The sequence below is a fragment of the Cervus elaphus genome, chromosome 28 (assembly GCF_910594005.1).
Source record: "Cervus elaphus chromosome 28, mCerEla1.1, whole genome shotgun sequence".
NCBI classification, from domain to species: Eukaryota; Metazoa; Chordata; class Mammalia; order Artiodactyla; family Cervidae; genus Cervus; species Cervus elaphus.
In genome coordinates, this window is record NC_057842.1 from 46,366,578 (window position 1) to 46,379,889 (window position 13,312).

A 13,312-nucleotide genomic window follows, 5' to 3' on the forward strand; every position below is an offset into this window, starting at 1 on the left:
ATTCAGGCATTACTCTAGAGCAGTTTCCTTCCTCCCTTTCCCCTCCCTCTGAATATAAATAAAATATGCTGAAATCCCAGATGAGCTCTGCTTTTCAATGAGCTACTTATTGAATTATAGAAATTTTTAAATGGAAGCATCCTAGTGACCATATAATTCAGTACGTCATTTTACAGATGAAGAGACTGAGACCTGGCAAGGTTAGGGAATTTGCCCAAGGTCATAAGACAAATTCCTGCAAGTCCTGGGTGAGCCCCAAGAGTTCTCATTACCTGCTCCTCCTGTTGCCGCTTTCTGCCTCCATGTGTTGCAGAGAAACCCTTGTCAGCGTGGTGCACAGTGGGCAAGGCTGGGAGTTGTGTTCCCATGTTCACTGACGATTTCTCCTGTGTCCCTTAGGCTATGCCTTCAGTGAGGATGGTGAATATTTTGCCTACGGTCTGAGTGCCAGCGGCTCCGACTGGGTGACCATCAAGTTCATGAAAGTCGATGGTGCCAGAGAGCTTCTGGATGTGCTTGAAAGAGTCAAGTTCAGTTGTATGGCCTGGACGCATGACGGGAAGGGGATGTTCTACAACGCATACCCGCAGCAGGATGGGAAAAGTGATGGTAGGTTGAGACTTCAGGTGAAGCACCTTTTTCATGAAATGAAGTGTGTCGCCACATGACTCAAGAGAAGAAGCTAGACCCTACGTAGCGGTTGCTTGGTCTAGAACCATGTTTCCTTGAAGGACGTTGTGTCCGTTACTGTTGTTGTGTAACACATCCTGCCAAAACTCTGTGGTTCACAATAATGACCATTTACTTTTGCTCGTGAGTCTGCAAATTGGCCAGGCAGTTCTGGGTGTAGCTGAATTCTGTCGTGTACCTGTGAGTAGCTGCCGGTCAGTTGAACATGTCCGGGCCTCCGTGAAGGTGCATGTGGTCTCTCACCCTCTAGCAGGCCAGCCTGGGCTTGTGTTCACAACAGGTCTCCAAGAGAGAGCCAAAAGGCACGACCTCCTTGCTGCCTGGGCTTACTCCTGGAACATCACTTCACTGCTTTCTTTTGGCCGAAGCAAGTCACAGGGCCATTCAAGGGTGGGAAAACAAATACAGGGAACTGTGAAAAATTGGACCCATTTTTATTGCAGTGTCTTCTTCACAGATGTAGTCTCTCTCCCAAGAGGGTCATGAAGAAAATGGATTTTTTTTCCTAATAAAACTGACTTATTTAATGAGGTTTAATGAGTGATGATAAAGTTTTGCAGTAATCACATCTCTTCCTCTCCTCAGAAGTTGCAGGTCATCTGTTGGTCACATTTGTCTTGACACTTTTGTCCTTGTTAACTTCCGGGACACATGGTCTCCTCTTCAGTTGCACAGAGATCCTGTTGTGTGCAACTGGTCCCCTTTTTTCCCTTCACCTCTCACCTTCCTATAGCTTGAACCTTGCTGGTACAAGCTGTCAGCATCATCTTCTTTACGCTATTCCTTATTTCCATGTGGTGTAAAGCATTTTCATGTTGTCTTGGTTGGTCCTTACAGGTGGGTTTTACCATCTCTTTGCTGAAGATTTGGAGCTGGGGTGCAGGGTCTCAGTTACTTTTGCAGTGCCTGGAGCTAGCAGGAAGCAAGGCTAGTCCAGTGCTTTCTCCTGCACGTGATGTCCCCTTGCCGTGAATTGCTGTATCGTTGGGGATGCACTTTCGTTTCTCTTTTCCCCTCAGTTGAATTGGGAGTGAGACTATTATGCTTTTCATCTTTTTCAGCTACAGTTAGCTTTTGCTGCCTTTCATTAGATTACTGTAGTACCTTTTTCTTGGTTCAACTAATGAACTACAGGAGGAGCTAAGAGTAGGCTTTTTATTCAAGGATGCTGGCTCTCTGTGCTCTGTGTACTGAATTAGCTGCCTGTTTTAAGAGTACTGCTGAGTTAGAAAATGTTGGTTGTTTCCAAGTCCGAGGAGACCAAAAAAGTTTATCACTGGCTGTTTCTTGTTAGAGGACCATGTTATTAAGGTCCTCTTGTTAGAGGACCATGCTATTCTGAAATAGCATGAAAATTATTATTTAACCTCGACTTCCATTGGCAGGAATAGTTATAATTAGTAACCATGGTTGATTTAAGAAAACCAACATCTCCCAGCTGTAATTTTGCTGTCCTCTTGTCTGAAAGACCTCAACAGCCTCTTCGGTTGTGTGGTAGAGGACTTATTGAGTGAGGCTAAGCAATTCTGGTCCTTTGTTTCTTACCAATGTTCCTAGAAAGCCCATGGAGAATCACCAAGTACTGTAAAACTTTTTTTTTTTTTTATGTGATGGTATCCTTTTCCTTTTTTCCTTCAACATTATATCAACCTCCAAAATCAGCAAATATGTGTGATTATTTCCAGGGTGATAATCAACTGATACTTAACCCTCTGTTTTTTTAAACAGACTTAATCTTTTTTTTTTGATTATTCAGTATTTTCATGCATTATAAAAATAATAACTGCCGGGGTCCAGCCTCGGCAGGATCCAGGGGATACCCTCAGGATGAACGGCGTCGGCGAGGGAGAGAGAGAGAAAGAGAGAGAGAGAGAGTGACCAGACGGGGGGCTGCATCAGAGTCTGGCAGAGTCTGGCAATGCTTTATTTTTTACCGTAGCTTTTATACCCTAAGTTAGTATATTTCTAAGGGAAAGATAGTTTAACATTACATCAGCTTGTTCTTTATGAAACCAGGGTGTTTTCTGCATACTTCTTTGTTTATGAGGGTCTTGTACATTATCTTCTGGCCGTGGGGCCTATTAACATTTTATGCAAGTCAGGTGAAAGTAAACCTATTTTCTGTTTCTATGGTGACCTTAACTGAAAGGTAGCAGTCTCATAGGGCAACAGTACAGAGTAGAAGTATAACCTTGTCAACACAAAAATTAATCCTTCTGCAGAAGTTGTCAGTTGCGTTTATCTAAGAAGTTTATCCCACACAGACTCTGCGGCTTCAGTGATGCAGCGTCTGCCTAGCCCTCCTGGCTGACAATTAACAACCATCTCATTGTTACCACATTAGGGCTAAGTTCCTGTTTCTCTAGATCTTTAACTATATTAACAATGGTTTCTATGACACAACCTTGGCACATTAAAAGCAAAAACACAGCAAGCAAAACACAGCAAGCAAACGTCAACCCAATAACCACCTTTAGAATAATTTTTCTTATGTTTTCTAATAGGACTCCTTCACCCCTCAAAAAGGCTCTATGTCTATTAGGGCTTTTATATAATCAGGTTTTTTATGCTATTTTATGATTAGGATATTATAAGCAATCATGCATATTAGTACCAAGGGCATAAATGCATTTGGCTAACAAACTACCAGCAAAGGAGTTTATATTAAAACACTCCTTTCACCCTGGATAATCTCATAAAATACCACCACCTGGGAAACTTATTGATTGAAGTTCTAAATTGATTCTTATTTGGGAAGAGATCGGGGAAGGCCTTCTGCCTGTGTCACAGAAATTAGGGAGTAGTCTATTGAAGCAAGCATCAGAAAGACAGATATCATCTTTAAGGTGAGCGCTGGGGGCAGCTTTTCAGAATCCCTGAAAACCTGATCTGCCTTGCCTGTCAGGCTTTCTCCTCATGACTTTGTCATGGGTGGGATCTCGTGAGCTGGCCTTTTCGAAACCCCTGAAAACCTGATCTGCCTTGCCTGTCAGGCTTTCTCCTCATGACTTTGTCATGGGTGGGATCTCGTGAGCTGGCCTTTTCGAAACCCCTGAAAACCTGATCCGCCTTGCCTGTCAGGTTTTCTCCCTCATGACCTTGTCATGATAGGGTTTCGTGTGTTGGCTTCGGCAAATAACCATCATAAGTTGTTGCTATCTTTCACCATACAAAGTTATTACAAATTGTTGACTAAATTCTCTCTGCTGTACATTGTATTCTTGTGACGTTTATTTTGGAATGGGAAGTTTGCACCTTTAATCCTGTTTACCTATATTGCCCATCCTCCCACCTCTCTCCCCTCTGGCAACCACCAGTTTCTTCTCTGTAGCTATGAGTAGGCTTCATCTCTTAGAGCAGACCTAGATTTACAGCAGAATTGAGTAGAAGGTACCAAGATTTCCCATATACCCTCTGTTCCTTATTCATGCATAGCCTCCCCCATTATCAACATCCCCACCAGAGGCTACCAGAGACGAGCCTACATGGACATATCATAATCACCCCAAATCCACAGTTGACATCAGAGTTCACTCTTGGGGTCATACCTTCCATTGGTTTGGGCAAATGTATGATATGAATCCAGCATTGCAGCATTTTCACTGCCTTAATAATCCTCTGTGTTCCACCTGTGCATCCTTCCCTACTCTGCCAGCCCCTGGCAACCACTGATATTTTTACTGTCGCTGTAACTTTGCCTTTTCCAGAGTGTCATATACGTGGAATCATATAGTATATAGCCTTTCAGATTGACTTCTTTCACTTACTAATGTGTATTTAAATTATCCCCATATGTTTTTATGGCTTGACAGCTCAATTCTTTTTAGCACTGAATAACATTCCATTGTCTAGATGGACTGTAGTTTGTTTATCCATTCACCTCTGAAGAACATCTTGGTTACTTCCAAGTTTTGGCATTTATGAATAAAGTTGCTGTTAACCCCTGTGTCCAGATTTTTGTGTTGATTTAAGTTTTCAACTCATTTGGGTAAATACCAGAAAGCATAGTTTCTGCATCTTTTATGTTTAGTTTTGTAAGAAACCACCAGACTATGTCCTGAAGTGGCTGTACCATTACATTTCCACCAGCAATGAATGAGAATTCCTGTTATTCCACATCTTGGCCAGCATTTGGTGGTATGAGTTTTCTGGGTTTTGGCCATTCTAATAGGTATATCGTAGCGTCTCATTGTTTTAATTTGCAGTTCCTTGACGCGTGCTGCAGAGCATCTTTTCATGTGCTTATTTTCCATCTCTATATCTTCTTTGGGAGGCTAAGGTCTGTTAAGGTCTTTGGCCCTTTTTAAAATTTGTTTTCTTATTTTGGTCTTTGTTTTCCTATTGTTGAGTTTTAAAATTGTTTGTATATTTGGATAACAGTCCTTTATCAGATGTGTCTTTTGCAAATATTTTCTCCCAATCAGTGGCTTGTCTTTTCATTCTCTTGACAGTGTCTTTTGTGCAGCAGCAGGTTTTAATTTTAATGAAGTCTGGCTTATCAGTATTTCCTTCATGCCTTTGGTGTTGTATCTAAAAAGTCATCACCAGACCCAAGGTCATCTAGGTTTTCTTCTGCATTATCTTTTAGAAGTTTTGGGGGAGTTTTGTTTTGTTTTGTTTTCTTTTCTTTTTTTTTTTTCATTTATTTATATAAGTTGGAGGCTAATTACTTTACAATATTGTAGTGGTTTTTGCCATACATTGATATGAATCAGCCATGGATTTACATGTGTTTTCTTTTTTTTGACCACACAGCATATGGGATCTTAGTCCACCAACCAGGGATCAAACCCCATGCCCACTGCAGTGGAAAGCATGGAGTCTTAACCACTAGGCCACCAGGGAAGTCTCTCTTATAGGAGTTTCTTGGTTGCATTTACATTTTAAAGCCTGTGATCCATTTTGGGTTAATTTTTGCAAAGTGTGTAAGGTCCCTGTCTTGATTCATTTTTTGCACAGGGATGCCCAGTTTTACAGCACCATCTGTTGAAGAGACTGTCTCTTCTTCATCATATTGGCTTTGTTCCTTTGTCAAAGATCCGTTGACTCTTTTTATGTGGGTCTCTCTACTCTGTTCTCTTGACCTGTTTGTTCTTTTGCTAATACCACACCGTCTTGATCCCTTGTAATACGTCTTGAAGTTGGGTAGTGAAAGTTCTCCAACTTTGTGCTCTTTGAATATTGTGTTGGCTCTTTTGGGTCTTTTGCCTCTCCACAAAAACTTTAGGATCAGTTTGTCCATATCCACAAAGTAACTTGCTGAGATTCTGATTGGGATTGCATTGAATCTGTAGATCAAGTTGAAAAGAATTGACATCTTAACAATATTGAGTGTTTTCCATAAGATATTGAGTATATCTTTCCATTTATTTATTCTTTGATTTCTTTCATCAGTTTTGTAATTTTTGATCTATAGATCTTATACATATTTTCTTAGATTTATACCTAAGCATTCCATTTTGGGAACTGCTAATGTAAACGGTATTGTGTTTTTAACTTCAAATTCCACTTTTTCATTGCTAGTATATAGAAAAGTGATTAACTTTTGTATATTAACTTTGTATTGTGTAATCCTGTAACCAGATACTTAGCTTTTTAGATGCTTCTAGCATTGTCTAGTATGGGAGGAATAGATTTTCTTAAAATTGTCAGCTGCATTTCAGTGTACATTTTTAACCCCTTCAGGCACAGAAACATCCACCAATCTCCACCAAAAGCTCTGCTACCATGTGTTGGGGACTGATCAGTCAGAAGATATTTTGTGTGCTGAGTTTCCTGATGAGCCTAAGTGGATGGGTGGAGCTGAGGTATTGTACTACCGTGAAATTTTACCCACAAATAGCATCTGTCATGGATTGTGTATACAAATATTCTCTTTACATGGTGATCTTTATGGATAGTGGACATCCATTTGGAGTTGAATATTCTTTTGTTTAAAATATTAGGCCTCAAGTGTACTCTTAATAGCAAAGGTGATAAATCTTTTAAAGGTAATCGCAACATAAAAATCTTAGTACTAAAAGTAATACATGTTTATGGTAAAAATGTAAAAGTACAAAAATAATGCAAAGTAGAACATGAATATTTCAAAACTTGGATCCCAATCTCAGAGGTGAAGAGAGTTTTAGGCCAAAAGTTTCTTTTTACACAAGTGAGAGTGAGGGCAAAGAGTGTGTTTGCTTTTCTTTTTTATACAAGTGTGCTCTTCATGCTTCTTGTTTACTTGTTTTTGCATTCAAATATGTGTCTTTTGGATATTTATACATCTCATAGATGGTTCATACCTTCCTGGTCTTGATAAGAAAGAGCCTCTGTTGAAGTGATGCATCTTTGTAGTTACTCTCCCAGATTTTATTCTGCATCTTGAGAATCAGCTGTGAAAAAAAACTTAGAAATGCTTAGAGTGAGAATTAGGCTTTTGTTAGCTCATTTCTTTTATATATATATATATATATATATATATATATATATATGAAATATGTATTTTTTAAGATATAAAAGCATTCTGAATGTTTTCATATAAGAGGCTATCATCCCATGCTTAGTGGGAGTGAGCAATTCACTAGAAACTTTTTAGTCCATTGAGCCTCTTATGTCTTCTCTGGGATATAGTTAGAGCTTTGGTATGAAAGGGGCATTTTAGATGTGAACTTCTGAACATAGGTCTGATTCACTGGGGTATAGATTAGGAACCCATGGTATTTTAGTCCTCATTCATTAATCCACTTTATTCCACATTGTCCTTTTATTTATCTTGTTTTATTTATTTTGTTTGCCAGACTTTAACACAATGTGCTTACAGTGAATTTACAGGACTTATATATTATTACCTGAAATTATGCCCTTTGTTCAAGCTTTGTCTCCCGCACCTCACTTCCCATCCTACAAGCTTTTCTTGTCTAGTTACTGTTGTCATTTTCCTCACATACTTGTTTCTATGGTTTTTCTGACTCTTTGTAGATTATCATACTAAGTTTTCATCTTGGTCCAGCTTCTCCTCATACCTAAGACTTCTGCATTCTGCAGATAGTAGGTGTTTATTTATAAAATAATATACATTTGTGTCTTCATTTGAGTGAAACAATTAGGAAGGTAAATATACTACCCCAGAAAATGTCATGTTAGTTCATGTGTTTCTTTTTACCTTTTGTGGGGAGAGATGTTGATGGAGAAACATTATAGCAGATGTATTTTAATAACGGTGAAATTATTTTATTGATACAATGAAGTACAACTAAAAGTAAGTTCCAGAATACTGATCTTAACATATTAGTCTGAAAGAAAACAATCTTCCCTGTAGAATACACTTGTAACTTGTTGCTCACATCTCTTTACTAGCATTTAGTTGAAGCAGCTAGTTTTTTTCGTTTGTTTGTTTTTGTTTTTAAAAATCATGGTGAAATATAGTTAACATAAAATTTATCAGTTTGATCATCAACTAAATTTGTCAGCTTAATCGTTTATAGAGTACAATTGCACTAAGTATGTTCACATTATTGCACAACCGTTACCCCTCTCTGTCTCTAGAACTTTTTCATCTTATGAAACTGAAGCTCTGTACACATTAAGTGATAACTCTCATCCCCTCTTCCACCCAGGCCCTGGTAACCACCATTTTACTTCCTGTCTCTATGTATTTGACCGCTCGAGATACCTCATGTAAATGTCATTATATAGAATTTATCCATTTGTGATGGAGACCTGGGTTCAATCCTTGGGTTGGGAAGATCTCCTGGAGGAGAACATGGCAACCCACTCCAGTATTCTTGTCTGTAGAATCCCCATGGACAGAGGAGCCTGGCGGGCTATAGTCCATGGGGTCGCAAAGAGTCGGACATGACTGATTCAACCGAGCACAGACGTGGCATAAGATCTTCAAGGTTTATTTCCATGTTATAGCATGTGTCAGAGTTTCCATCATTTTAAAAATTAAATAATATTTGATTGTGTACATGTACTACACTTTGTTTATTCAATCATCTGTAAGTACACTTGGGGTGTTTCCACAGCACAATTGTGAATAATGCTGCTATTAGTAGCCAGTTTTAAAAAATACAGTCGAGATTTATCTTATTTGCATTTGACATATATAGATTCAATTCTGTGGCTAGGCAACTAAAAAGTAAAGCAAATTTAAATAGTTTGGGTGATCCTTTTACCATTCACTCAGTAGATATTCACTCTATGTAGTTCATCTAGTATAATCTTTACCATAACCTTTAGAGGGCAGTGATCATTTCATTGCATAGTCAAAATAAAATACTTGTGAGTATGATTAGCTTGCAAGTCTATGGTTGGAATTGCCTGCTGGGTATGTTAGATCCACAGCCTGTATCTTCTTAATCAACATGCATCCTGCCTCCCTTGACAAAAGGTAAGAGGTCATGTGAAAACAGCAGGAATGACCATTTAAAGAATGGTAGTAAATGGAGAACTGCATCTGTATTGCACAGAAGCAATAAATGAAGTTGTTAAATAGAAAAACAGAAATTCATAGGATGTGTCCAGCGAGTCCTGAGGAACTTTATTCTGAATCAGCACCCTGATGAGCAGATTGTGCAGAGAAAATCGTAAGCAAACTAGTAGGCTTAGTAGACACAAACCGCGTGTAGATTTCATTAAGCTGTATTCCAGCTGCTTGAGGGATTTTCTTAGATGTCACCCTTTCAGTGGCCGGAGTGAGTTGGGTGGGTTGGCCGGAGTGAGTCCTCTCCTGCTGAGAGGACCTTCTGGCTGCATGAAAAAATACCTTCGTCCCTTAAACACAGAGGCTATATATAGTTCTGAGCCTACAGAAGCCTCAGGTCTACCCTGAATTGATGAGTCAGTTCCAGGTAGAAAAATCTAGGTTGTGCAAAAAGTCTCAATGTGGGAGTTTCTTGTACCTGTCAGTGAAGTGTGATAAATCCCAAGACAGTCCAAGAAACAGGTACACTATAGGCGGGCTGGACCAGAAGAACCTTGCCTGGTGCAGAGATTGCTCAGGGCCTTCACTGCAAGTGAAGCAGACGGTTTCCTAACAACCACCCTCCCACCCCCCACTTTTTAATTTTTTTTGGCTGCACTTTGTGGCATATGGGATCTTTTAGTATCCTGAGCAGGGACTGACCCTGTACCCCCTGCAGTGGAAGCATGGGGTCTTAACCACAGGGCCACCAGGAAGTCTTCTAACAGTATTTATTTAGTGACCTGTGCCTTAGAGGAAAGCAGTAGTCCCAGTCACAACCACACTCCAAGTGCACGTGCTGAGGTTGTTACTTTTATTTTTCAGTGGTGCCTTTTGTGTTAGTTACTCAGTCATGTCCAACTCTTTGTGACCCCATGGACTATAGCCCGCCAGACTCCTCTGTCCATGGAATTCTTCAGCCAAGAATACTGGAGTGAGTTGCCATTCCCTTCTCCAGGGGATCTTCTGGAACCAGAGATTGAACCTCAGTCTCCTGCATTACAGGCAGATTCTTTACCATCTGAGCCACTGGGAATTGTCATTTTGAATCTAGTATTTTGTGAATACACTTAACAGCGTCTCTCATTGGAGGATTCATCACTCTAGTGACAGGAGTAGACTGGAGCAGAAATCAGGAGATTTTAATTTTAGTCCTGTCTATGTGGCCTTGGGCAAGTCACATCAGCTCTCCAAGTATGTTTCTTAAGCTTCCTCAGGGCCCTTTTTCAGTCTATGGGTGGAGAGTTTATTACAACATCTCATAGTCCCCTGGAGCCTTGGGCTTTATGGGTGTGGTTGGAGGTACATGTGGGCAGGTGGCCATCTGAGTGCATGGTATTTGAATTTCTTTGCTGAGCCACCCTCCTCCCTTTTGGCTGCTGCATTCCAGGTTGTCTGAAGACTTCTCTTTATATCCTAGATGCCATCTCATGACTCATCTCTTTCCTTCACAGAGACCTCTTCTGCCTTCCTGCATGGATAGGTCCTTCTTGCCTTGAGCTGCCCATTAAGTTACTATCATGAAGCAGCATTGGTTTTCCCTCTGTTTCCCAGGACAGCATCTCTCCCCAGGACAGTGTCTACCACTTGGCAGAACCCATAGCTTTCTGGACACTTTACGGTGTTAGAACTGCTACTAAAGGTCTCTGCATGTGTGCTAAGTCACTTCAGTTGTGTCCAACTTTAAGACCCTATGAACTGTAGCCCACCAGGCTCCTCTGTCCCTGGGATTCTCCAAGGAAGAATACTGGAGTGAGTTGCCATGCCCTCCTCCAGGGAATCTTCCCAGCCCAGGGATTGAACCCATGTTTCCTGAGGCTCCTGCATTGCAGGTGGATCCTTTACTGCTGAGCCTCTAGGAAAGCCCTACTAAAGGTTCACTGCAGCTCAAAACAAAATATCAGGTCTCCAGTTTACATGCTGCCTGCCTTTCCCCAGCTTAGGTTTCAGGAGCACATGGGGGACTAACAGGTGGAGTAGGTACTATTTGTTCCCTCTTCTTGATTATGTTTTTTCCCCATAGCAAAGACTTGGAGATGAGTAGTCAGTGGCTTTGTTCATGATAGCCCCAAACTGGACACACCCAAGTATCCATTAACAAGTGCATGAGTGAATAAACTGCAGTACATCTATATAATGGAATACTAGTCATCAATAAAAAGGAATGAACTGTTTTTTAAAAATTTATTTTATTGAAGTATTGCTGTATTACTTTCTCATATACAGTGAAGTAATTTAGTTATATGTATATCTAATAGTTTGCAGATGCTAGTCTCAAACTTCCAGTCTATTTTTCCTCTCCCACCTCCACCCTCCTTGACAAGCACAAGTCTATGCTCTGTAAGTCTATTTCTGTTTTGTAGAAAAGTTCGTGTGTGTCATGTTTTAGATCCCACGTATAAATGACATCATACGTTATTTATCTTTCTCTTTTGACTTCACATGATAATTTCAAGGTTGCTGCAATTGGCATTATTTCTTCCTTTTTTATGGTTGAGTATATTCCATTGTATATAAACACCACATCTTCTTTTACCTGTTGATCTATCAGACATTTAGGTTGCTTCCATGCCCTGGCTGTTGTAAATAGTGTTGCTATGAACACTGGAGTGTGTGTATCTTTTCGAATTACAGTTTTGTGTGGATATATGGCCAGGAGTGGGATTGCTGGACCATATGGCAGTTCTGTTTTTAGGTTTTTTTTTTTGCCTTTTTTTTTTTTGAGGAACTTTCATACTGTTTTCCATAGTGGGTACGCCACTGTGGAGATGAACTATTGCTCTGCCTAACAACAGGGATGACTCTCAGAATAATTGTGCTCCGTGAAAGAAGCTAGAAAAGAAAGAATACACAGTGTTTGATTCCATTTATATAACACTCTAGAAAATGCAAATTGGTCTGTAATGGCACAAAACCCATCAGTGGTTGCTTGGGAATTGGAGGACGGGAACAGGAAGGAGGAGGTATGAAGGGGCAGGAAGGAAGTGGGCGATGGTCAGTCTGAAACATGGTTTTAGCTTTACTAGGGGCAGGGGAGTGTTCATTCTGAGCAATGACAGGATTGCCTGTTATCTCCCCTCGCCATTCATGGTGCTTTAGATTCTCCAGTGGCCAACGAGGGAGGAGTTAGAGAAGGGAAGGGAACTTTTGCTCATCTGGAGCTGTTTGTCCCTGTCTCCCAGTGGCTCAGTCTTTTTTTTTTTTTTTCCAGTGGGTTTTGTCATACATTGATATGAATCAGCCATGGATTTACATGTATTCCCAATCCCGATCCCCCCTCCCACCTCCCTCTCCACCTGATTCCTCTGGGTCTTCCCAGTGCACCAGGCCGGAGCACTTGTCTCATGCATCCCACCTGGGCTGGTGATCTGTTTCACCATAGATAGTATACATGCTGTTCTTTTGAAATATCCCACCCTCACATTCTCCCACAAAGTTCAAAAGTCTGTTCTGTATTTCTGTGTCTCTTTTTCTGTTTTGCATATAGGGTTATCGTTATCACCTTTCTAAATTCCATATATATGTGTTAGTATGCTGTAATGTTCTTTATCTTTCTGGCTTACTTCACTCTGTATAATGGATCTGAAAGAGACACGTGCACCCCAATGTTCATCGCAGCACTGTTTATAATAGCCAGGACATGGAAGCAACCTAGATGCCCATCAGCAGATGAATGGATAAGGAAGCTGTGGTACATATACACCATGGAATATTACTCAGCCATTAAAAAGAATTCATTTGAACCAGTCCTAATGAGATGGATGAAGCCGGTGGCTCAGTCTTGACTGGTGCCTGGGCACCAGCTGTCTGTGGCCTCCTTTTGCAGTGAGATCCCCTCGATTCTGGGACCCTCTGGACTTTGGAACCACACATTCCCTCGTGTGGACCTTAAATTCTGGCTGACCTTGGCCGTCATCCTCCCTTCCCCCAAACCTCCTCTCAGCAGGATTCCCTTGAGGTTCCTGCCTCTCTGCCGCCCCTGCTTCCCATCCTTTTTCAGCAGGGACCTTTCCAGCTGCCTGGAGCTACCCCCCAGCTGCCCTCCCGCTGCCTCTTGTCCCAGGGGAACCCGCGTCCACCGGTCGCCCCATCCCGGATGTGCAGGCAGTGTTCAGCGCTGCCCTCCTCGCCTGCCAGCCCAGGCCTTCTCCCCTTGGTCCCTCCACACCTCCAGCT

General features: G+C 41.1%; 1 protein-coding gene across 1 annotated transcript in view; it reads left to right on the plus strand.

Annotated features, from left to right (window-relative positions):
- Window positions 1-13,312, plus strand: part of LOC122685409 (prolyl endopeptidase) — a 136,402-nt gene that overhangs the window by 29,245 nt on the left and 93,845 nt on the right. The window contains exons 5-6 of the mRNA XM_043890182.1: window positions 400-609; window positions 6,376-6,497. Of these exons, the coding sequence (XP_043746117.1) occupies window positions 400-609; window positions 6,376-6,497 (332 nt within the window). The remainder of the gene's footprint in view (window positions 1-399; window positions 610-6,375; window positions 6,498-13,312) is intronic.